This window comes from Amblyomma mixtum, chromosome 5 (genome assembly GCF_055824585.1).
Source record: "Amblyomma mixtum isolate Tamu chromosome 5, ASM5582458v1, whole genome shotgun sequence".
Taxonomy (NCBI): domain Eukaryota; kingdom Metazoa; phylum Arthropoda; class Arachnida; order Ixodida; family Ixodidae; genus Amblyomma; species Amblyomma mixtum.
In genome coordinates, this window is record NC_143016.1 from 17,578,941 (window position 1) to 17,604,645 (window position 25,705).

Here is a 25,705-nt window from a genome sequence, read left to right on the forward strand (position 1 = left end):
GTCTGTGTCTTCGTACTTAGCGACCGAAACTCACGCGTTCATTTGCGAAGAAATCAGAATGCTGCGAACAGAGGAGTGGGGGTGTCCCGAGTGTACGTTCCCAGAGGGTTATGTTGTTCCAAGTGGGACCGGCGCATATGATAAACTGAAAATAGGTTTTTGAGGCAAATAAAGGCGTTGTAACTGTCTCACTTCTCGGTGGGACACCTCAACTGCGCCCTGTGCGAAGGAATAAAGTGGAAAATGAAAGAAGGAAGAGCGAGAGAGGCGCCGAGTGGAGTTCTCCGGGCTAATTTCGACCGCCAGGGGCTCTTTAACGTCCACTGATATCGCACAGCACACAACCATCGTCTGCGTTCCGCCTCCAGGGAAACCCTGCCGACGCGGTCGAGATGATGAACCCCAGGAAGTGCCAGACGCGCACAGAGCGGATGCTCACAGCGGGTAGATCGCAGCGCAAACAGAATATCGGCAACGTCCGCACATGCCCCCCCCCAAAGGTTTTCTCCGAGCCAAGGACGTGCGTCGGCGGCGTTGGGCGCGGCGCGCGCAACAAACAAGCGCGCAAAAAGTAAGGAGGAGCGTCGCGGATTCGCTCGCGTTTCGTCACAGGTTTGTTATCGTCTCACCCTCGCCCCAGTCCGCGAGGCGCCCGCGGTGGGGGTGTGAACTCACCAGTAGGGAGGCAGTGAGCCGACCGCTGCGAACGTGCTCTGTCGCGTGCTTGATAGGGAGGCCAGCAACCACGCCGCGTGTTTCGAGCGTCGCCAGCAGTCTCATCGCGAGAAACTGCGCCAGCATGGGGTTCAGCTTGGTCGCACGTGTTTCCGTGGTCTTGTTCGCTGTGGCGTCGGCCTTGGGCAGGTCTAGTACGGGTGAGCTTTTCACTGAGCCTTTATTGCGCGCTTTCATTCTTTCGCGCCTCTATTTAAGCGTTCGGGATATGCAATGCGATGGAATCTTAGTGGTCTATTTACAGAGGCGGCGTTGCATATCTTTGGTTTCTTGCTCCTCTATACCAGCACGTTTGTGAAGCAGTTAACCGAATTTAGTTTTTTTTTTTTTCACTTTGAATGAATTAATAATTCGATTAATTTAGTCAGGAGAGGAATTAATTTTGTTCGATCAAATTAAGCTGTATACGAGAACTATTCATCAAGCTTTTTTTTAATTCGCAAAAGGCTCAGCTCAGCTTGACCTCTTTGCGCCGGAGTTCAAGCTGCGCCTTTTACCAATAAATTTTTAATTTTTAATAAATAAATGCCCTCGTAGATACATATTAAAGCTACCTTGGCTTCTGTCATTTCTGAGATGATGTATACCCGCAGAAGCATGGTATTCAGTGAGGGCTACGAAACAAAGGCCGCCGAGAAAGTATGTGCATTCTAACAGCAACCACGCTGGCTTTAGTCTGGCTTTAAAGGGCAGTCTTCGTCATACGCCATGTTCTATACTGTGTGTTTGATGTGAACAAGTGATGCTAAAAAGTTCGAGCTTAAGCGCCAGTTGGCAGGGTACCGTCATCGTCACAAAATGCAATGAGAGAGGGAGAGAGAAAGAAAAAACACTTTATTGGCAGCTTTTGTGTCAGCCGCTAAGTTTATAGAAGGCTTGCCGCACGAAAGCCTGCTCGCCTTGCAGCTGATCCGAGGCGAGTCAAGCACTCTATGAACTGGGAGGGGGGTAGGGGTAATGTGATGACTGCATGGCTGACGGGCATTCAAAGAGAGAGTGGAGAGTGGGAGAAGTTGGCGCGCTGTTCTGGGCTGCTGGGACATGAAGATGTGGCCCGATCACGGTACACATATGAACTAGCTGGTGTGTAACGGATGTTAAGCTGAATTTCGCGTAAGAGACTAATAAACGAGGTGGGGAGTGCGGTGCAGGGTGATGGAATGTTTTGCTTATTTGCTCGAAGGTTGTCGTTGTGTATGTTGATTTGCTTCCGGTATTGAAGGGCCTCCAGTCCGGACGACGGGTATAGCCAGGGGATCACATGTGTCTAGTGTAAAGTTTCGCCGGCGCGCTGATCTGTCAGCTTGCTACCTGCAATCCCGGCGTAACCAGGAGCCAATCTAATCCCAACTGGGGTGGCGGAGAGTTAGGTCAGTGCGTTCATCATCTCTTCGCGAAGATAAGTTGGAAGGCTGTCAGTTTGAATGGCTCTGAAAGCTGCTTGAGAATGGTAATGCACGGTGTATCTGAGTTGTTTGGGGGGTCAGCTTTGCATCGTGCAGACCAGCTACTATTGGCAGGATTTCTAGAGTGAAGTTGAAGACGGTGGGGGAGAACGGACACGAAGTCTGTATGATGATGGCTTGGGAAAGGTTGACGATCATACATGCTGCTGCACCCATGGTAGTGCGTGCAGCCTAGATGTAAATGCGAGTACGGTCCGGAAGAGGTTGATGACGAGGAGCTTGTGCCCTACGTCGGCCTTCATGCCTGATGCGGCCCACGTTACATGGTAGGGGGCATCCTACGATTTCTCACAACTCGGCAGGACATCATGGGACGTCGGCCAATCACATCCCAGTGTTCCACGACCACCAGCCGCTGAGGCGCGTCTGCTACTTCACCCTGCCGCCCTCCATGACCCTGGGCAACGCGACGGCGAACCTGTGCACGCACCTGTTGTGCGGGTTCGCCGTCGTGCGTAATGGCAGCCTGGTGCCGGATCGACCAGAGGACGCCTCCGACTACGACCGCCTGGTGGCCCTCAAGCTGGCCAACCCGGCGCTCAAGGTGATGCTATCCTTGGGATCCCAAGGCAAAGACGGAGTCTTCAGCGCCGTCATCGCAACCAAAGTGCGAAGGCGCAGGTGCGTGCAGATGCTTTGCCTTTTGTCCGGACAACCTGCGCTACTTACGTTTGCCGTTTCGATCGCAGCAATGTGACACACAGCATAGCGAGAGGAGCAAGCAGTTTTTGGCGCACCCGTAGTGGTCCGTACCCAGTGCTTAATGTCTGGCACCATCCAAGCGGGTCTGTAGTGATTCGAGCAAAGGTGGAGAGTGAAATAAAGAGGGAGATAGAGAAAGCGGCTGCTGGCCTGTTTTACACATGGCTTTATACGAAGATGAGAAATAATTTTTCGGTGATGATGATGATGATGAATTTTTAAGGCGCAATGACAGCATTGACAAAAGAGCGCCATGGCACAAGGTAGTTTTCATTGCACAAGGTGGGGTCTGAGACCCATTTCTCAAGCATTTCACCCTAAAGAAGCCGAGCACCAGGCCAGGGGAAAGCTTGTACCCGTTGTATCACCGGTGGGCACCCGGCGGAACTGGGGATCGAACCCCGCACTTCTCGCATGCAAGGCAGATGCACTAACCACTAGGCCACCGCTGTGGTAGAAATCATTTTTGATCAGTGTAATTCACAGACCTGAAAAAAAAAAAAAACGATCCCTACGCTCTGCCCGTGTGTTCTTTGTTGTTGTGTAGCCTTGGAGGTTAGCGGAGAGTTCTGGATCACGGCGTACTCTGGACTGACTCGTGATGTGAGGGCGCGGGTTTCCCTTTTTCTTCCACCCTTTGAGTAGTGCTGCACACATTGTATTTTTCTCCGTAGAGAAGAAATGCATCGACCACCACTTACAAGAGGAATAAAAAAAAATGGTGTCTTGCTCCGGATTCATCCCTACATTCGAGCACAGGAGGGGGTCCTCAGATTTCTTTCCAGTACTTGTGTGTGTGGGGGGGGGGGGGGGGATGTCTAAGACCCCCCCCCCGAGAACCCCCTTTCTTTAAGCACTGCCCGTACCGCTTTTCCAAGACACCTGCCTGCGCTAATAGGCATGAGCTCTCGCGCTTTGTCGAAGCCAACGTGGCGTGCGTCAGCCGCTGCGTCGAGAATAGCCAGGCAAGGAATGTCGTCAGCCATGCGCGTGCCTCTCGTGGTTTAGAATGTGGTTACGCGTTTGTTGCGGCCCAAGCGAGTGACGGGAGCAGGTTTTAGGCGCCCAGTGGAACAATATCAGCGCCACCTGGGTACTGCAGATTGCCTGTACCACGCTGGCAACAACACTGCCACAGTAATGACTACCATTAGCCAGATTGCGTCCACTGGGGCACAAAAGCATCTCCTAACTGATCTCCAGTTAGCCTTTCTCTGTGCAATCTCCGGCTACTCTATGTCAGCAAATTTCCTAATTTCATCTCCGCACCTGGCCCTCGGTCGTCACCCGAATCACGTTTTGCTTCACTTTGAAATCCACTCTGTTACCGTAACGAACCACCGGTTAACTGTTCTCCGCTTACAAGTCCGGCCGAAATACCATAACTAAAGCATCGTGCAACCAGTTAGAGACATTTAGCATAACGTGTACCGCTACCTCTTACCGCGTAAATGCGCATGCACTGATTGTCCTTTCAGGCGTGCGCGCAGCTGACCGGCACCTGGCACCATCTAGCACCCCGAGGGTGATCACAGTGGTGACGCGTGCTACGCGGTATAGCGGGAGTGGTTCGTGCTATGCTAAAAGTCACTAAACGTCTCTACTAGTGACGTGTAGCATAGCGCATACTGATGCCGTTACCGCGTAGCGCGCGCCGTCAGTGCTACAACAAAGCCTTTTGAGTAATCCTCGCCAGAACCGGCTGTGAGCGTTATCACGGTATTAGCGATATCGCTTAGGACCTCATTTGGCGGAAAATTAAGTTTACCACGTTCTCACAGGTAGCCTTCACATACAAGGAAGAAAGAAATTCGTCTTTATAAATCTTTGCAAGTAAAAAATGCATCCTCTTGAAAAGTTTGGTGCTCTTAATGGAGTACAAGTGCAATTTGAGATCTAACATCAGGAACTAGCCACGATTTTTTTTACCTTTCCTTCTCTAGCTCACAATGATGGCTTTAGCAGTGATAAGCTTGAAGCTAATTTGCTTTTCCGCATAAGCATGCATCTGCCAGGACGGCAAGCATGACTTTTCTTTTTCATCGAACAGTTAGAAACGGCTAGATCCAATTAGTGAAAGAACACAAGCAGGTGATAGGGTCCTGAGTTGTACAGGCTAGTCGCTGCCTTCTTTCTTTTTTTTTTTTTTATGGGGGGAGGGGGGACATCGCGGTGCTGTACGTATAGACTCCATAGTATACGATGCCCCTCTCAGATTCGCGTGCCGTACTTGAAGCGACGCATTCCAACTGGACCTTCTCTGCTTGCTTCTGAGTCAGTATTGGGTATAGTACTCTATGTGCGACGGCAGAACGACAGCACTGCGTTACCTGCATATTGCCTATATAGACAACCTGCAGTACCTATAGGCCGCGCTGTAATTGTTCCACTGCGCGCCTAACATCCGCCGCCGTCAGCCGCTTATGTGGTGATAAATGCGAGATCACATTTTGACCGACTACAGGCGCGTGTTTGGCTGATAATGATCCTAACATACGTTCTCTCGACGAAGACCAGAGCGCAGAACCTCATGCCCATAAGCGCAGGCAGGGGGTGGACAAGCACTACGGGTCCTCCTAAATAATATTTGCTCCTCTCACTAGGCTGTGTTTTACGGCACTGTGATCGACACGGCAAACTTCATTGAGTTGTCTATGCCATAATCACGCGTCAGTCTGCATTAGTGCCCCATGCATGTGTACCGTGCCGCGCGCGTGACGCACAGTGACAGGGCACGACACGCGCGTGGCTTGTGTAGGCATTTTGTATACATAGTATGTATAGAGAGACAGTGACCCCTCGTGTGCGGTGCGCATCTGTGCCTGGCGACCGATACGCGAGCGCTGTTTGTTTATTTTTCTTAGTACGCATGTTTTCGCGGGAGTGTGACCTTTTACGTAGTTGTGTATTATCATCTCCCCTATCCTTGCTCGCTATCCCTCCTGTCTGCGTTTCGCCTCCCTATCTTCTCCCCTGTATTTTTTGTTTCTGCCGGCTGTAGCTCACGAGCTCAAGACAGGCGATAGGAGTTGCCGCAGCCGGCAGCCACTTTTTTTTCTTTCGTTTTTGTTTCTTTTTAATAAAACCGCTACCGCAGCATTCTCTTCGTGAGCCACAACATCATAATCCTCCTCGGTAGCCACGTAACCAGCGTTTCTGTTGGGTTAATCGGGCCGCCGCGTGTGTCATTCATATATGATATGGGGTCACTCGCGTGCAGCCGGCCAGGAAGGCGAGCTTCCGTGCCAGCTATGCGCGGGCGTTCTCGTGTCCCCAACCCGTGGCGCAAAGTCACAGCCACGGCGGGTTCGGACGAAGTAGGCAACGAACAGAGTACGCTAGGAAACCGTTTATTAACCTAGCGCAAGGCAAAGCACACTGCGGAAGAATGTTCTATCCGATAATATATGGTTCAGCAGCTTACCAAGTCGTCGTCGACCGGCGTTGGATAGTCCGGGGAGGCGCGGGCAGGAAGCGGGGTCGGCGGGGCAGAGCGGCAGTAGCACCGCGGCGAGAGAGACAGCTTGAGAGCCCTTGTTCCCGCGCGAGCTCTCCTTAAACCCCTACGATATTGCACCCCCCTTCGGCCACCGGTTACCTTCAAGAGGAATCGTTCACCCCGTCCCTAAGACGTCAGAGCGTAGGCGTGACGTCACGTCCGAGCTGTGAGTGCGGAGAGTGGCCGGGTGCCCCCCTCTCCCCATTCCTTGCGGCGCGCGCTCTCGTCTCGTGACTCGGCGCGGGGGCGATGAAGGATATTTGTATATCCCACAATGAATACCGCCATCTCTTGCATACGCCAAAGCACATGCTTACGAGTACAACGCACAAGTTCAGTCTTGTAGGTCAGCGCGGAAACAGCCTGAGATAGAGAGCACGCAGGTATCTCTGGCTTCCAACCGCTTATGTATTTCCTGTTTCGCGGCATGGTCCAAAAAGCCTCAGCTCTGAGTATGTGCTGTCGCAGAGAAAGCAGACAGCATGCGCTCTGTACTTGTGCTAGCGGGCCTGAACATGGACGCTTCCTGCCGTGCAGTTTCGAAATGGTATATAGCTGCTGGTGGGAAAAACAGAGTTCTCACGCAAGAGGGATTTTGGCGACGCGGCAGAAAATTTTGATGCGCGTCACTTTTGTAAGCAAGCACGTAGATAATCTCTGTGCAGTTGTGCTATGAAATCTCAGCGAACATGAATCGAAGAAGAGAGACGACTGGTTTTTTTTTTTTCATCCTCTTTTCTGAGTTCACATTGTGTTCACAGTATTTTAAAGCCATTATTTCACAAGCGCTTTCTCGCATTGTTCATTGTTCTCAGTACTGTCGAGTAACATATGCAGTCTGCGACTCGTTGGCGAGGACTTTTTCTTGGGCGTTTTCGGCACTGATCTGACATTTCGTTTTCGTGCCTGATATTCCAATTCCAACTTCGATCTCGAAGATAACTCGATTCGATTGCAGATCCCAGTGAAGCCACGTAAACCGTCCAATTTATAGCTGCGTTCAGTGTAGTAACAGGTCAAAAAAAGTTTGGAGCAACTCGTCCATTCCTAGACTCTGTCGTGTCTTCTGCGCAGTTTTTAATAACGCAGGTGTAAGGCCCGAGATTTCGTGCGCGTAGCCGTTCCCAAGGGTACGTATAGCCAGAAATTATGTACAAGCGCATTTTTTTTTCAACGGAATGTTGTTTATGAACGCAATTTTTTTGCATATCATAAGATTTCACCATAGCAATCAATATATCCGCAGATCCCCCCTCCGCACGTTTGTATAGCTTTCTGCTGCTTATTGTCAAAAACGTATCCAATTGGTTTTCAATGGCAGTTTTAACTACTTAATTAGCGCTAGCACAGGACAGACTTTAAAAGCAAGATTTCGCTACGCATCAGAAAGCCACGTCATTCCCATAACATGTCCATAACAGTGTATTACAATAGTCCACAGTTTCCTGGCAATTAAAAATGGTGTCCATGAAAGCTGCACTTGATGCGTGTTCGAAGCCAAGACGTGTTTGTAGCGAGCGTAAGGGAAGATGGGTATGGAAGGCGCACCCGACAGGAATTCCTCTCCATCGTCGCCGATGCCGTAAGTTTAAAAACACGTTTTCCTTTCTTTTTTCTCGCTTTCCTCAGCGAAATCGCAGCAGGAACACGCTCGCCGACTCCCTGCGGTGTACGCGACTGTCAAACCACGTGACGCTTGACCAAGTGCCTTCTCTGCGAGCGCGACAGCAGTGGAGTGTTTCCACATGTGCGCCGCAGACACGAATGACATGCCAAAGGGCCCTCAGTCTATAAACTGCACGTCAATCTCGTAACGCGAGCGCAGAGCCAGAGAGAAAGACAAGCGAGCCGGATGAGGAAGCGGGAAGGGCAACAGTATTGATGTTTGTAAACGAGCGCCCCGCTCGAAGTCAGCGTTTTTATTCCGAGCTGGGGGGACGACAAACAGAGTGACGCAGTCAGGCATACTTGCACACGATAGCGCACGCAAACAAGTTGTGAGCACTGCATAATGTGGGAACAATGAACGGTGCCTGACAAGGGCACAACGCACACTGCACAAACTAAAGCATATCGGGTATTTCGACTGTATGCTTTCTTGTGCCGCACCCCCGTTGTTGTTGTTTTGCCCCGTTGATCGTTTAGAAATAAATGCTACCAACTAGCCTAAACTTGCATTTCGTAAAGGGGTGTTTACACGGCTTGGCCAAAGCGAGCGTCTAATTGAACTTACGCACTGACAGGCGTCTACTGCCCACGACAATGGTGCTGAAATTGTTGTGTACATAATCAGCGTTTTTAAACTGTGCTTACCCGCCAAGCAGCGCGTTTGAGAAGTGCAGAAGTGCGTACGCTGTCGATTCTAATGTAGACGCTATAGAAGCCTGTTGGTGGGGAAAAAAGTATAACCCTCGGGAAGGTAGCATTTCATGACGCGTTTCTTACTAATGAAAAAGTTGGGGCAGCCTTAGTATTTCCGTACCCAGTAATTCGATCTGGCGCTGGACCGAGAGGTGCTGTCCTTTTTTTTATTTTTTGTTAGCTCCCAGCGAGTGACAATAGGGAGCATCACATTGCCACTGACAACAGACGCAGCAATGCCGCTGACAGGGGTCTGTATACCTCCCCACTGCAGTCACCGCATCGCCTTTCGGCTCAACAGAATGGAATTTAACGCGTCTGTAATCGCACACACCGCGCTGAGACACCCTAAACCGAGATGAAGCTGCACTCTTGACCCAACCACCTCCCCCACGAGACAAGCGTATCGTGTCGAGCTCCGGAAAACGGTTGCCGGGCATGTAACAACCACAGCGACCGCCGCCATCGGGCGCTTTCGCAGAGCTTGCTGCCCGTGCACTCACGGTGAACATTTTCTCCAACAGATTTCTGGACTCCGCCGTAGAGCTACTCCGGCAACACGGGTTTGACGGCCTGGATATAGACTGGGAATTTCCGGGTCAGGGCGCTCCTCCAGAACAGGACCGGACGAACTTCGGCCTTTTTCTCAAGGTGAGCCTCGCTGTTAAGCCCGAAGCTCGGCTTGATTTTTCTATTACACGCTCACGGCCGAGTCTGTGTACGATAGTTCTTAACTTCCAGTCTTCAGAAGCACGCCCTTGTAAACTATTTGCGAGCAGTAGAAATGGCGTCAAGAGCCAAACCAAAGTGGCATTTCGAGAACCCGAACCCGAGTTGCGTCAAGTTGCGTGGGGTGTAAAACGGAACTCCGCGCAACCTTCGATAGCCTAGCTGCATGCTGCAAAAATTGAAAGTGTGCGGCTATAGCCACCATAGTACGGGCATGGTGTACGGCCATGGTGTACGGTCATGGCCAAAAGCACCGCTCGGTGGTACTGGCCAGTACTAGGTGGTATTGGAAGACAGCGATTTAGGAAAGGGTGAAACGGGCAGAAATTTTTCCTTATCGACGTTCACCTAGCTTTCGCTGAATTTTGAAAGTTGCACAAGCGTAAACGCTGTAAAATTTTTGCGCTCTCAACAAAGATTGTGTTTTTCAGGAAGCCCGCGATGCCTTCAGGATCGAGTCAAGAACGACTCGCCGGAACGAACTTCTGCTGTCAGTAGCTGTGCCGGGCACCGCGGAGCTCATAAACGATGGTTACGACGCCAGCGTCGTCTCGCGGTAAGCTTTTCCATCAAAGGGAAATACCGCGGATTATACGAGTGATAAATCGGCAGTCACTACTGGTAGGGGCTGAACGCAATAGTTGTCGTTGGTGGAGCTCCTTTGCTTAAGTCGAAGGAAGTGAAGAAGGGGAAAGATGGCACAGCAGCTCAATAGTAAAGCAGCGCACACAATATACAGCCCACACTGAGTTTAGCTGGTTTAATCTCCAAAGGTGACTGAAAAAGGTGAGAAGAACATTCGCCTCGCTTGCCTGCATTCTTCATTTGCGCATATATTTTACTTGACGCTTTCCCAAATGTACTTCAGTCACATCGCCCTTTTGGTCGTCAACGGCTGACTGCCTGTTATTTTTTTGTTTGTTTCGTTCAACCCCGCGTGTCTCCAATTCCGACATATCATGCTTACGGCATTCGCGCTAGCAGAACTTTGCCTTCATTAAGGTCGGATGGCCACGACAAAGAAAAGCACTGTCGCATATGTTCCAGATTGTTTTTAATGGTTGTTCAATTTGACGGTCCTGTTTTTAATGGTTGTTCAATTTTGACGGTCCTTGTTTCGCAGTCACCGAAACAGTGTTCTTTATTATTTATTCAGAAATGCACCGCGTTTCCCAAGGGCTTGATAGCAGGAGGAAAAAGGGGGTTACAAATTATAAAAGAACAAACTTTTATATTGGTACAGCACACTTGGTCAAGAGACAATCTGTTCCACTCCGCGCAAAAATTCTGTTCTGTTATCGAGCGCTAGGCCTTTCATGGTTGGTTTGTTTTCTTTAATGCAGGTACACCGATTTTATCAATCTTATGTCCTATGACTACCACATGTACCAGCCCTATCTGCCGTTCACTGGGCACAACAGCCCCCTCTTAAAGCGCAATGTGGAGAAGAGCATTTTCGCTACCCTTCATGTGGTAAGTTGGACTCTCCAGTTCTATGTGAAACTGTTTGATTTTTATTGGACATGACCCGAGAAAATGAAAACAATTTGGACATCGGCCAGAACATGACTGAAAGCAACATGTTCACAGCATAAAGCCGTTGGCCAATGGACAACGAAACTGCGAGTTTTGTAAGTGTAGTCGTCGACACTGGTGGCACAGCGTGCCGCCTTGGGGCAAATGTGTTAATTCGATATTTACAAAAAAAAATAAATAGAGCAACCACATAACAGATCTTGCAAGGTATGCCAAAGGCAGACAAGCACAACATAAGGAACAGGGCACCACAGTGTCTGTGCGCTTACATTATTTTCCTGCGCATTCGTTCTGCAACTGTTTCAAGATGAGAGACCGTCAAGCGAAGCCGACCGCACCTGTTTTCACATGCATCTAGATCTCTTGATCAAGTAGTAAGGTGGAAAGTTGGGCGAGTTGATCAAGCCTCTCTGCTCATCCCTCTATAGCTTGCTGCCTATGTGGCTGTGCACTCGACCTAATGGTAATCAAACCTTCACTGTCCTCCCCTTCGCAGGCCTGGTCCGCCGAGTACTGGGTGCAGCGGGGCGCCGACCGCTCAAGGCTGAACGTGGGACTGGCAGTGTACGGGCGCACCTTCACGCTGCTGAGGCCCGAGTCGCACGGCTTCGATGCCCCGGCCACGGGCACAGGGCCGGGAGGCGACGGCTCCGTCGACTACGTATGGGTACGCTGTGACGACTTTCTTTGACCATGGTATCCGCCTTTATCAATCTTCCATAACATCCCTCTGTGGTTTACCTTTAGAGGTCCTACCACTGGTTGGTTTGTAATGGCTTTGGTATAGGCATGCCTGAAGGTCGCAGGGCCAGAGCGACAGCTAGATAGCACGTGATTGGCAGGTTCCCCTGTTGCCTTCAGGATGCATCCTGAAACTGGGTTTGCGTGGCGAGTAACTTACGGCGCAAACCGAGGAGAGGACAGAATAAAAGGCACACAGGCAAGAACTCCATTCAGATGTGCAGCTTGGCTCTCTTCGTCTTCCCTCGTGTGCAGCAATTTATATCTCCCAACAATGAATGAATAAAACAAACGCGAAGCGCTCTGTTTCTGTGTCCTTTTCACGCTGTCCTCGTCTTTTCGCATCGTATTTGTGCAATGCACAGAGATGAGGCCCAGGATGAGCCAGAGCATTTCCGCGTATAGCGCACGGAAAGCGTCCGCACCCTTTGATCCCGGCTCACGTGCCTGCCTGTACAGTCTGCACGCATTCACTTTTTGTGGTGATTGCTTACCGACAGCGCGCACGTCAGGCCTGGAAGAAACGCCTGCTCAAATGAAAAACTGGAGTTCAACCGAAGCACCTACGTGTGGAAGGTGATTGGGACCAACCGCTCGTTTGTTGAATTCTTGTTCTTGCGTACATGGCGCGACGGACAACATGCAGAGTCCTTCGCTGCCATTGCTGGAACCGCGCGCGCCTGAGTCTGGCCAATTTGGACGCTTAGCGAACGTGACCGGGGCGCCTAACCCAGCTAACCGGCCTCGTCAGCCTGGCCTTACCGCTCCCGGACAGGCGTCACGTCCGTAGTTTTTATCTGCTCGCAACGCACGTATGATCGCTTGGGTGTCCTTTTCTTTTCAGCCCTCTCCTTATATTCAGTCTTACTGCCTCAAAGTGAATACAGCTTATTGCGTGAAAACAGGATAGTTTGCTATTTATTAGTGAAAGGTAGCAGTAGTTCCTTATACTTCGCGTTATACACACTTTCGTATTTAGGTGTATGAAAAATTGGTTTTGAGGGAAGGAAATGACGCAGTAACTGTCCCACATATCTCGGCGGACACCCTAACCGCGCCGCGAGCTAGAGGCGCCGTAGTGGAGGGCTCCGGATAATTGATTGATTGATTGATTGATTGATTGATTGATTGATTGATTGATTGATTGATTGATTGAAAAACATCTTTATTTGTTCAGTATTCTCAGAACGTGTGGGTGGGCCGCCTAGTCCGGTAGTCCACTGGCTGCTGCTGCTGCGCTGGCCCTCCCCACCAGCCAGTGCTGCTGAGTAGAATAGCCTCCCACTGCTCCTCTGTGGGGTTTGGAATGGGGTCAACTAAGGGATTAAATTGGCATGCCCACACCATGTGGTAGAGGTTAGCTACCTCTCCACAGTGTGGGCACTGCGGAGAGTATAGTGTGTAGGTTACCACTGGTGTAGCTTAGCTGGCGTTGAATAATTTCGACCACCTGGGAATCGCACTGACATAGCACAGCACACGGGCGCATTTTGCGTTTCGCCACCATGGAAACGCGGTCGCCGCGGCCGGGTTCGAGCCCAGGTACTCCGGCTCAGTAAAAGCCACCGCCGCGTATGATAAAGTTTTGCAGCGAAAGCTACATTGGCCACAAAACTTGTGATTTCGCCGTGGCGAGGAGGCACTGAGACCGACCTTGAGCAGTTGCAACCGCTGCAGCTGGCGAAGGCCGCGCGCTCGCCGCGCCATCTGGCATGAGGTCACACCGCGCGCCTCACCTCGAAGTCGCCGCCACCGTTTGGTATGACGTCACACCGCTTGCCTCGTCGTTGCGCTCGCCTCCGCTCGCTTCGCCAGCCGAAATGCGACGTAGCTACCGAAATGTCATTAGACGAAACTGCTTTCGCTAAGTATATCCTGGCCTAGCTGAGCTAAGCCACTGGCATTTTTGTGCAGTACTCCATGTTGCGCCGGGTGCTTCAAACTGCGGACTGCACTACAGCGCCTATTCACAGAAAACGTGACGGCAGAGAAAAGCTGGTAAAGCAAGAATTCGAGCCACGGCCGCTGTACGACACACTTGTGTGTTTGAAGTTTGCTTCGAAATAAGTTACGACCTGTACGCAAAAGGAGCAAAGAAAATGATAAGGGGTGAAACGGGCGTGGTTCAAGTTTTATATATACAGGTCATAAGCAATCAGACGATATTACTCGAACGCGGTCCCGTAGTAGATGTGGTGTATTCGACTCTGACCAGAAATCACTCTAACTCCAAAGCTACTTTTTTTTTAGGAAGCAAATACGTGCAAAAAAGGTAAAATTGACGACGCTGTTACCAGCATGAAGCTTTAAGGTCCTCAGAAGCTTACCGTATTCGTTTTGTCTGCCACCACTGCAGAGGGAAACATAATAGTAACCTTGGTCCGTTTGCTTGAACGATATTATTAGCAGAGTAAATTTATTCCATGGCGGCAAAGAGAATAGCTTTAGATTTCTCCTTGCTGGCGTTTTCGCACCATGGACAAATTGTGCTCCAGAGTTCAAAACAGCAGTGGCCAGTTTATAGGCAGTTTGCTAGAATGACGTCTCGCGACAAATAAAGGTCAATTGGAGGTCATCGATAGAACACATTCGGCCTCTTATGCAGTCTCAAGTCGGCTAATGACAAGACGATGGCGACTACAATGATTTTGACAGGGCGGTCAAATAATTTTACCTTGAGAGCTGCGTGGCGCGGTCGCAAATAAAAAAGAAGAAAGCAGGGCGTAGTGCTTGTGAGAGAGAGACATAAACCTTTTAATGAAAAAGAAGAGAACTTAGCCATCGTTTAAAAATCGCTGGCGTGCTACTCTGCGTGGAGAAGGGAATTTGGGAGATAAAGACGGAAGGAGAACGGTGCGAAAAAGGTAAAATTAATGGAAATATACCTGTTGTTTCTTCGTACAGCACACAGCTATAGCAAAGAAATCGTCGTGAAGCAAGTGGCTCGTGCTTCGAGGAACGGTGCTGCGTTCTCCGCCGCGGAAACGCCAGGCTGGCAGCGACAGAGACAAATCGGAGACCTACTGCTCATTTTACTCCCGGTGTAATTTTACTCTGGGGCTAAACTGTTCCGACCAACGCTTTCAGGTCGACGTCCTGCGATTGAGACTCGCTCTTGGTTAGCACTTGTCACGTAGAAGTCTGACCACCTTTGTACACTGCTCTTGTTTACACGTGTTTCATATTGCTTCAACACAACCCTGAGGCCAGTAGCAAGATAGGGAACAAAATTCGTGGGCGTCAGTAGAAAGAACAGGCATATGATCGTGATACAGCTACATACTTGTCCTTACGCTGTTATCACCATTGATTCTTAGCAGACGAAAGGAGCTGATTTTCTTTATTTTTCTTTCTGTCTAGTTAAGCCTCTCATTGAGCTAAACCGCTCATGTGGTTTATCCTTCGTATTACCTTTTTTTTCCGCTGTTCTAGCTTTTTGTTGCCGCGGCGTTGGCGACGGCCCAGACCTCGGTTTCGATGAAGGAGTTATTACACGCTGATGATGATATCTCTTGATTGTTTCCATTCTTGTGCTACGTTCGCCAATCGTGTGCAGAGCGCCCGAGTTGTACGCAGTAGAAAGAAGCAATTATACGGGCTGCAATTCACCGACTAGGTATATTTGAGTAGGGACGTATTTGTGCACGAGCACGCTCGAGCACCTCATGCACGTCGAATTAAAGTTCACTGTGCCCCAGGTGCCTCACAGACCACAGTGTTGATTTACCATGTAAATATTCACTAACCAACCATATACTCAACCCAAGAACGACTGCAATCGAACATCATAACAGGAGTTTTCCTTTAACGTTTAAGAGGTGGTCGAGGTGTGAAGAGCCCTTGGAGGAGAGGTTGTAGGATGAGAAATCTCTCTCTAGCTGATCGCCACCTGTCACTTGACCTGATCCTCACTGCCATGTCTTTTGCGGCTTTGTGCTATGACATCTGATTTTAAAAGCATGTTCAGAAGCGCGCGCTTAACAGCAACGTAATGTAACGTAAGTAATTTAACTTGGCCTAAGCCGCCGCGGTGGCTCGGTGGTTATGGCGCTCGGCTGCTGACCCGAAGGACGCGGGTTCGATCCCGGCCGCGGCGGCCGGTCGCATTTCGATGGAGGCGAAATTCTAGAGGCCCGTGTACTGTGCGATATCAGTGCACGTTAAAGAACCCGAGGTGGTCGAAATTATCCAGATCGCTCCACTACGGCGTCTCTCATAGCCTGTGCCGCTTTGGGGCGTTAAACGTCATAAACCAAGCCAGCCGAAACCAATTTTGCACATTTATTTCTTTTTAGGCGGTTGTGTTACACGGTGACATTTTCGAGGCAGGAGGTTGCAATCCTGCCATGGCGCATATACGACACGCGCTGTTATCTCCGTGTTTATATTATTCAAGATGGTGTACTGTTTACTGGGGTAAATGAAAAAAAAGTCGACAGCAGTGCTGAACAACTTGCTTGAACAGACAAAACAAATAAAAATTAAGTTCAACCGTCGTAGTTGGTTTCCTACATTGCTCCGCTCTTTTTTATTTCAAAGGTGCATGCAGCTGCAGGCGGTTCACTCCCAACAGAAACGTTCAAAAGTTCAACCAGGAGAAAAACTGCGACCTCATTTCCACACGCAGGTCTGCCAGTTTCTGAAGGGGGGTGCGACGTCTGTGTTTGACGACGAGAGCCAGGTGCCGTACGCCTACCAGAACCGCACCTGGGTCGGTTACGACGACGTCGCCAGCATCCGCTCCAAGGTAAAACGGTCGGGCACAGTCGGCAGGTTTCCCAAGTTGTCGACGGGACCGTGTAGCAGCGCAGTTCGTCCATAGTTAGTTTTAGTGTCGAATATTACCATTTGCATCAGTTTATGCGACACTCTAAACACTAATGCACCTATATGGGAGTAAGCTGCCCTCTAGCGCACACCCTTTTATAACGCTTGAGGAGTTTACTCCCTTTTTACTCCTTTATGTTGACAGTGCACGGTCACTCCGTCCGTGGAGTGGAATCAATGTCCCGCCTTACGATCGACGTTTACTTTTGAATGGCGTTCGCGTGCATGTAAAAGTGCATAAGCCCGCGAGTGGGGTATTGGTCCCAGCGCAGAATAATTAATAAAACATTTAGGTGCCACCCGAATGAACTGCTTTACGAATCCTGCCCCTAAATTAAATATTCATGGCCTTTATGAAACGTTGCAACAAGCTCGTCATCTCACCGCTCATGCAAACTTTCGTACTCTTCCAGGATATGCCAGATTAGCGAAGCCTTTCTCGTAAGATCGACTCGGCCAATCACGAACGATCCTTCGGGCGAAAACATTCAGATTAAGTTCTGTACATGAGGGCATACCTCATCTAGCGCCACTAGCGGCGTCCGAGCAACATACTGAAGTGTTCACGTGTGTCGAGTTACTTTGTTTGTTGTAAACTGCGTTGCATGAACTCCCCTTTCTGCAGCCAAAGCTGTAATAGCCTTGTACAAGTCATTCAGTACAAGTAATTTAGAGGGTAGAACAGCAGCCTTATAACGCCTTACGAGCGTTAGGTGGACACCACCACCACGTACCTCAAAGTGCGATTGAGGTACCCACCCGGGAAGCCAGTTATGCGCATTTCCTTTCTTCAAAACCAACGAAGGGTTTAGACTGCGAATAAGACAACAGTGGGAACTCGACTATTTGCTTCGTGCAAGCGGGCCCCGGTGTCCGTGAAGTGTGCCCGTGTTGAAGTATTAGCGGGGTCGCAGCGGAGCACCAGACAGAGACGACCAGCGTGGCAGGCTACTAGTTCCGGACTGCGCGTGCCGGGCGTGCGCTCCGAGCACGCGCTGTCGTTCTTTATTTTCTTCTGTCGCGGGAACGCCGATCGCAGCGCCTGCGCTTTATAGCGTCGCCGGGCGCTACAGGGCCCCCCGCCTAGACGGAACGTCGAAATATGCGCGCCGACGGGGCAGAGATGGAGTAGGCACGGCAGGCAAGCAGGCAGCTGGAGTAACAGTGTCCCCACGGGGTCGCTACAAGGTCCGGTAAGTTCATGTCGGGGGCCGGGAAGAGCTGTCGGGTGGAGTGCACAGGCTCAGGTGGACGAGCCTGGCTGCTTCGCAACGGGCGAGGGATGCAGAAAGGGGATGGTGATGACAGCGGCAGCTGACATGAAAAGTCACCCAGGAAACGTCGACGGGATGGCCGGAAACAAGTATTGACGGCAACTGGTAGGGCTGACAGTGCGCTCGAGGATAGCCTGAAGATACACCGGCGGCCAGTCTTGCGAGCGTTTGCAGTGCGTTGCCCCAGAGGGTGTGGCAGAGGGTGCTCGAGGCGGCGAAGCAACTTCAAGGCAGGCGTAGGCGGAGTGAGCAACGGGCGGCTGCCATCTGGCGGGAAAGCCATGGCCGACTCGATACAGGTAGCACTAGTTGGAGAAATAGGGCAGAAGTCCGGCACATGAGCATCGAAAGGAACGGGATGCGCTGGTGCTCCGACCACAGGCAGTGCTGGATGGGGCCCGCCCAAACGCGTCCATGCCGCAAGCAGGCCACCACCTTCGGTGGCTGTGTCGTCTGTCGCGGAGGCAGAGTCACTTGCGAAGCTGGCAGATGCCCAGAGAGCCATGGTAAGCGGTGCGGGTTGCGCATTGTGAGCGACAGGGCTCTGATGGGGCTTGCAGGCGCGTCTCGCGATAGGAAGGACAGATGGGCTCACCGGGAATGGGCATGAGGTGGCGGCCCAGCTAGCGGTGTCAAGCTGCTTTGAAGATGCAAACACCGGCGGGGAGCAAGAAGGGCCCACATCAGTGGACTGGTCGGGCTTGAGAGAAAGCGCTGACACCGGGTCAGGAACCTTTTCAGGCAAAGTGGGGCTGGTGGCAACCGCCATGCCTGTTACTGCTGTCACCGGGTTGGCCTTCTCACCCTGCTCCTGATGACGATTAGTGCTCTGCGGACCTTCTGAGGGGCTGGGAGTGTGACAAGCAGGCTTGGTCGTGGTCGAGGGCTCTTTAGCATCAGCGGGCGGCGGCTTCAACCGCACAGCAGAGGCCTGCAGCGCTGTTGGCGGTGGTGACGAGGTAGATGGAGATGCCGGAAGCCTCGGCACGGCTGCTGCCGCAGAGTCGTCTTTGGCTGGAGGAGCTCTGGCGACAACGCCACTGAAGCGCAAAGAGGCAGAGCCAGAGACGGGGGTCGGATAGTAGTGGGAGAAGGACGCGAGGCGAAGCTCGTGCGGATCCCACCTGGTGTGGCGTCGAGAGAGACAGCCGGGCTGGAGACGCTGGACGGGAGTGGCGGCGAGGCGGCGAGGGGCTGCTGAGGCGGGCCGGGTTCTGATGAAGGCTGCGTGGGCGCGAGCGAGGCCGGTGCAGGGCCAGAGGCTGGCGGCGGCGAAAACGGGTCCGCTGCGTCGTAGAGCGGCGGCGGAACGTAGTAGGCGCCGAAGTACGCCAAGACGGCCGCACGCAGCTCATCGTATGGCCGGCCGCCGAAAGCAGAGTAGGTGAGCCGACGCAGGAGGTCGGCCGGGAGGATGTCACAAAGGACTTTGTGTTTGAACGGCTGGATGGTGATGCCGTTCAGGTACATCGCAGCCTCCAGTTGGGCGAACCACCCGCCGACGCCTGCAGGCCGGAACGCCGGGAGCGGCGGGTCGAAACTTGGGTGCTGCCAGTACGCCATGCTGGAAAGCCGCTGCGATAGAAGGCACGGTTCGCCAGGTCACCACTGTTGAGGTTTTTGCGGGGTCGCAGCGGAGCACCAGACAGAGACGACCAGCGTGGCAGGCTTCTAGTTCCGGACTGCGCGTGCCGGGCGTGCGCTCCGAGCACGCGCTGTCGTTCTTTATTTTCTTCTGTCGCGGGAACGCCGATCGCAGCGCCTGCGCTTTATAGCGTCGCCGGGCGCTACACCCGGAACGAGATCGGACCGAAGACCGCAAACGGAAGAAGGCCGAGTATGCACGTGAGCGTAAAGACGCCAACACGGGCCTATGACACGGCCAATAGGGGATATTCAAAATTTCGCAAGTGCGCTTTCCCGCATAACAATGTTGTCCCAAACAAGATGGCTGACCATGCGTTTCCAGCTGAAACAAAGCAAGAAAGACTGGTTTTTTTGTTTGATTCTTCGAAAATACGTTTCTTACATTCTATCCACACCTTTAGCGCCTGTCCTGCAGCAAACGTAGTTCCTTTATAGCGAAGTCGGCCATATTGTTTGGGGCAACATAGTTATGTGGGAAAGCGCACTTGCGGAATTTTGAATATCCCCTATTGGACAGTCGCCTGTGAAATCTCAAAATGGGCCTGGTGGTGAAAAACTTTATTTAGAAAGGGTGACTGGGCCACTCCACTCACTCCAGACCTCGCGGCCGCTAATGCCCTCAGCCTTCGCTGATTATGCGCTAAGCTGGTAAGCTCATATCTAATAGTTTTCTGTATAACCTTTCGGCAAAAAACTTGCGCTGAACAGAGCAAAGCGGACCTTTTTTCCCTCGACCCTGACTTTCGCCTTTGCGTTCAAGCTACTGCACGTGTGACATAGCCGGCCTTTAACACTGTTTTTTCCTGCGTCGCAGGTTGTATGGACCATGGCCCGCGGATTTGGAGGTGTAATGACCTTTGCGCTCAACTACGACGATGCCAACAATGTGTGCGGTCGCGGCTCGTTTCCCATCCATACCATGATCCGCAACATGCTCCAGACCTCATGATCTGGCTGGGCGCTTGTGCGAGAACACATGTGGCAACGTTGCTCTCTCGACGCAGTGACGACCGCAGATGCACGCAGGTGCGCGGGGAGTAAAGAGCACGTTGACCATCTGGAGAGTGGCTTTACACAGCGGCGCTCGCGTCAGTCATCGATGGGAAAGCTCGTGGACTACCATCGCGTCGGAAACGAAAACAACGCATGGAGACGAATTTCCAGTCACGTCTGTGTGAAGTTAAAACCTGCTACTTGTCTTGTCATAGCGAAATCACTTCACTACAAATGCAGTTTTTTTTTTCTTTTTATCTTTCACTCGCCAGCATATACTGAAATAATGAGGGTATATGAATGCCATTGCAGCACCGGTGGATAATTTTTCGCAACTACTTCAACAAGAAACCTTTTGCTATCCCAAGCGGTTCATTTGTAACAAGTGCAGACATAACTCATCTATTGCCAATGTGTTAACAACCAATCAAATATTTCCTTTCTGCACACATCTGCGGAGCACTAACTCGAAAAATACAGAGAATGTTTTCTACATTCGAATTGGAGCGAAAGCATGGATTTGTGCTACGTAGAAGACGACGGTGAGCAGGCAGTGCCGCTCACCGCAGAGCATATGGAAGTTGATGAAGACGATGCTCTCCAATGCACAGTGGAGAGTGTGGTGCAGTTGAACACGAGGCGTGTTGGCTGCGACGATAGCCTAGTGGTTTCGCTGAGCGGCCTTTAAAGGAGATCTGTTCGCACAGCCGCGGGTTCGACTCCCAGTCATGGATATTGATTCAATTTCCTTTTCTCTTTTTCATTGTTTGACCTCCAACTCAGGTGAAGGTCAAATTTGCACGGTTCACAATTGAAGCCCAAGATGCCGTAGTGAAGCTTTGGCTTCAAAACATGCCACTATGCCTACGATGTGCACGTGTGTTGTGCCTGGTACCACGAGACCCCGTGGAATGCCCTATTGCACTAAGCACTCTCCTGAATTGCTGTTTTCTGTAGAAGGGCTCAGCATAAATGATAGCAACACGAAATTTGAGTTGTACTCTAGTAACAGATGCAAACAAAACCAAACTAGTGGCCCAGTAGCACAGCATATGCCTCATATGCAAGGTGTTGCGTTCAAACCCCAGTACCACCAGGAACCAACTTGTTTTCTAATGTATACACAAATTCCTGAATTTCACTGAAGCGCAATGCTTGGAAAAGGTGCCATATGGTCTCTTCGAAGGTCTTGAAAGCCCTCAGTTAATTTTTTTAGCTGCCAAAAATCATAGCACTTGAGGTCTGAATTGATATTTTTTCAAGCCTGTGCAACCTTTTAAAACAGAACCCCGAAGTGGACAATATAAAGATGATATATTACACTGCAAACAAATTTTTTCCAGTTTTATTTATGAGGTACTGTGCGGCTAATATCGGCCGCACAGAGAAAGTCAGAGCTGCACATACTCATCAATTCGTCATCTTTACTATGTAGCAGTTATCGGTACTCAACCTAACACCCCGCTTGTACACTTTCAGCAGTGTCTACCTGTGCTGTTGGCTCCTGTTGGCTCCTCAAGCAATGTTGTGCTGCCTTCTACTTTCTAAGCTTTCATATTCAAAAGTGTTAGTCACAGCTTAATGCGGTAACCGCATCAACCGATGTTACTCGGGACACAGCATATGATGGTGATAGCCGTTGCCTTCTCCTGCTGCTGGCACACCCACACGAAGCTAGCAGACTTGGCAGAGAGCAGCACCTTTCAGCATGTTACTTGGTTGCAGTCAGAGAACAGATTTCACATATAAACTGAGCTTTGAAGACACTGCGACGATTCCTTTATTCTTAATGAAAAAAGAACTGAAAGCGTGAACACTTTTCAACCTATTATTTTCAAGCTCCTTTAAAAGCAAACAGAACGTGCTTTCAGACCTAAAGAAAAATACTAGTTTTACAGTTCCGGACGCAGCTAAATGTTCTACTAGTTTCATGAACTATTTTTCTCACACTCTTGCAAGTACTGCAAAAGCACTGAGATAGGCACATATTTAAGAGGGTACCCGAGAAGGCCTGAGCCCCCCCCTCCCACCCACCACCTTTCTCCGCCCCCAATTCTCTTAGCAATACTCTTGCTGGGCTTGCACCATCCAGCGCTCCCCTCCCTCTCAAAACAATTACCTTGTGCTCCTACAGAGAAAAAAAAATTCTATGAGCTTAAGATCAAGAAATACCTGCCACTCGAATTTTCATATGAAAAAATTTACCCACTGTTCAATCTTTTTGGAACAAAGCAATTTTCTTTTGTTTCCCTTGTCTTCAATGTTCCCTTTTTACTGCAAAAACATCACAGAAGGCAGAGGCATATTGACAACATGGCTTGCTAGGTTAGGCCGCCATTTCTGTCAAAAGCTGAATTTTTTGGTTTGCTGTAACCCTTGAGATGCTGACACAGGAAGACGCTCAACAAACATTTGTGACAGCCTCAAGTATGATGGCCCCAGTACTGCTCACTCAGAACAGACGGTGTAACAAAATCAGTGTTGCTGTTAACCTGCTTATAATTTATGTACTTCGTAAAATAGGCCTATTTTTTCTATATAATTAAGCTCTGCTTTCTATACACATAGTGCAACAACTATATTTCCACTCACTATATTTCCACAGCAGTCTTATTTATAAGGTGCGCAAAACAGTTCATATCATACAAAATGGCTCCTCTTCCAGCCTCCTTAGGCATATCAAAATAGTTGCAAAAAATGTACACCCTGTGCCTAGCTGCTTTTTGGATTCCTGAAGAGAAGGCACATAACTGTGTGATTTTTACCACACTGAGAGTTGGCATAATAAAAGCACCGGCAGGCAACACAGTTCCTACATATTGTACAAGTGTTGGCTCCTAAAATGTTTTAAATAAGAAACAAAATGCATAAAACAGAACTCTCACAAACCAATCATTCCGACCGTAGTCCAGCCACACCAAACACTGGGTAAGTATCGCAGCCACCACGTGTAGCTTGTTGTGCAAAAGAGAGAAAACAGCAAAAAAAAAGAGAACAGTGCACATCCCCACCAACAAAAACAGCACCCAGCTCCAGGCAACAACAAGCCACTTCAACTTGAGCAATGCAACATCACATTTCGCGACAGTCACTTTCATAAATCCAATCCACACTTATGCTGAAATGCTCTCACTTTCTCAACTGCACTGCTCCATCGTGGATTTCCTGCTTGTAGACAAGTATGTAGAGCACGTAGAACGATGGCACGAGCACAGCAACAATCACCACGATCGCAATTATTCCACCCCATCCAATGCCGCAGTCGGCACCACTCGACACGTCATCCTGTGCATGCAGTGGGTGTTTGTCAGCGGTGCCATCCTCCTCAAGTCCGTCGATTTGCATGCCACTATCTCCTGCACCTTGCTGTTGCAATGCTGCCTGCACTTTATGATCGAGGTTTTTCCAGTAACGGATAGCCTTGTCCGGTGGCGATTCTGTGCCATCACTTGCCACAGAGATGGTGTCGTCAGTGGGTGCACAGGTGTCAACCAGCTGTCCGGTTGCGACATGGATGCGATCGGGTACCTTGAGCACATTGAGAGCAAAGAAGTCCTGGTCACTCAAAAGGTTGTTCAGATGCCGCAAGGCACCAACCTGGAACAGAAATAAAGCGCCATGACATGTCACAAATGAGAATTTCTTTACGCCGATGCACTTAGCAGATTGTTGGGCTGATGTAAAAGTGCAGGGATGAGGCAGAACATGCAAATAGCAATTTTGACTCACAGGTAACTGAAGGAAATATATTACGCAAACCAATAACTTGCCATCCTTCTCTAATAGAGCTCAGTTATTTTGAAGTGATCCTTCCTGTAGCATACCTTATCGGCTTCTTTCTGCATGCATGTCAAATAGATTCTGAAGTAATGCACTAGGCAGTCGCATCCCTTATCGTACACTATTTCTTTTTTTACTAAAAATTCCACACGGTTTTATAGTTTTATAAAGGTCACGGAACTCGGAAAAAATCCACGCAAACACTTTGTTAATGCTTGCGATTTAAAAATATCAGTTAATGACAGAGTAAAATGACACTCAGCTCTACAGAAAATACCTCGTACGCAGTGACATATTGTGGCACCGAGCTCCGACCTCAATGTCGATCTCGCTCGCAGGCTGCCATATGCGTGGCCCACGGCAACTGCACTTGTAATGACTTTCGCACACACTGAAAGCGCTGCTCCGCAGTAGACGACAGCCACACGCCACACCAAGTTCAAATTTTCACACGACAGAAAAGCGAAGAGCTTAAGGCGATCTAAAATAATGAAGGTTAAATAAAAAGAAAGCGATGCTTACCGTACATCCGTAGCGGAGTGCCAAGCCCTGCAATGTTTCACCTTCAGCGATGCGGTGTTCAAACACTGCCTGCAGTGATGCCTTTCGAACTGCAAGCTTGTTCCTGTCACCCGAATCCCTGGAACCGTTTTGAGTTCCACGAAGTCTCAGTTCGGTCGCATCGTCCCAGGCACCGAGCTCATCGGAAGCTACATCATCTCCGTCAGCGAAGATAAACGCCTGTTGTTCGTCACCTTCGGAATTAGTCCTTAGGCGCCCCCGGTGATAGCGCGGGCCGCGAACACGGCTATTTGGCTTGGTCAATGACCATCTTTTGGGAAGGGACACCATGGTAAAGAGAAAGCCAACAGGGCGATGACAACCATCATCGTGCCCCAAGTTCACTTCCCGCTACGGTATTCATGCGGACTGCGCACGAAACCCGAACACTGCACAGCATTAACTGGGAACGTGGATCAAAAGGCAGCATTGCAAGATCGGAGGGAAACGAGCAATAGATCTTTTGCCGCTACGAACACACGGAACAGAGACCGCCGCGGTAACCAGCCTTCGCACAGTTCTACGGTTTCCACTGAAGCTGTGGCTGGTAGGTCCAGACGGCTGGCTTGTGATTGGCTTGGCAGCGTTTGCAACCGCTTGCAACGTGACGTGACAACGGCCATGGACACCACCGACATCCACTTAAATTGTGTTCATACGCGCATTCCTAATCACCATTGATAACAACAAAAGTTAATATTTACCTTCCACTATTCAGCAGCATATTGTTTAGAGGTATTATTGACAATTGTCATTGTTGTTGCAGCGGTGCATTAGTTTTTTCGTCTCCGGGGTTACGCTTTTTGTTGCGCGGATGCAGCTTGAACGTGATGAACAAATCCACTGTGTCTTCA

The 25,705-nt window shown here is 50.2% G+C and overlaps 2 protein-coding genes across 2 annotated transcripts; one reads left to right on the forward strand and one right to left on the reverse strand.

Moving 5' to 3' along the window:
• Positions 1-654: 654 nt before the first annotated feature.
• LOC149341402 (acidic mammalian chitinase-like) lies at positions 655-22,759 on the forward strand. The gene is made up of 8 exons (XM_089543500.1): positions 655-875; positions 2,504-2,822; positions 9,288-9,414; positions 9,924-10,048; positions 10,836-10,965; positions 11,525-11,695; positions 16,397-16,516; positions 20,332-22,759. The coding sequence occupies exons 1-8, from the start codon at positions 800-802 to the stop codon at positions 20,464-20,466; spliced, it is 1,203 nt and encodes a 400-aa protein (XP_089399626.1). The 5' UTR covers positions 655-799; the 3' UTR covers positions 20,467-22,759.
• LOC149341403 (lysM and putative peptidoglycan-binding domain-containing protein 3-like) lies at positions 22,262-25,473 on the reverse strand. Its single transcript, XM_089543501.1, has 2 exons — positions 24,813-25,473; positions 22,262-24,107 (listed from the first exon to the last, which is right to left on the reverse strand). Exons 1-2 carry the CDS (start codon positions 25,140-25,142, stop codon positions 23,640-23,642), a joined length of 798 nt encoding a protein of 265 aa, XP_089399627.1. The 5' UTR covers positions 25,143-25,473; the 3' UTR covers positions 22,262-23,639.
• Positions 25,474-25,705: the final 232 nt, after the last annotated feature.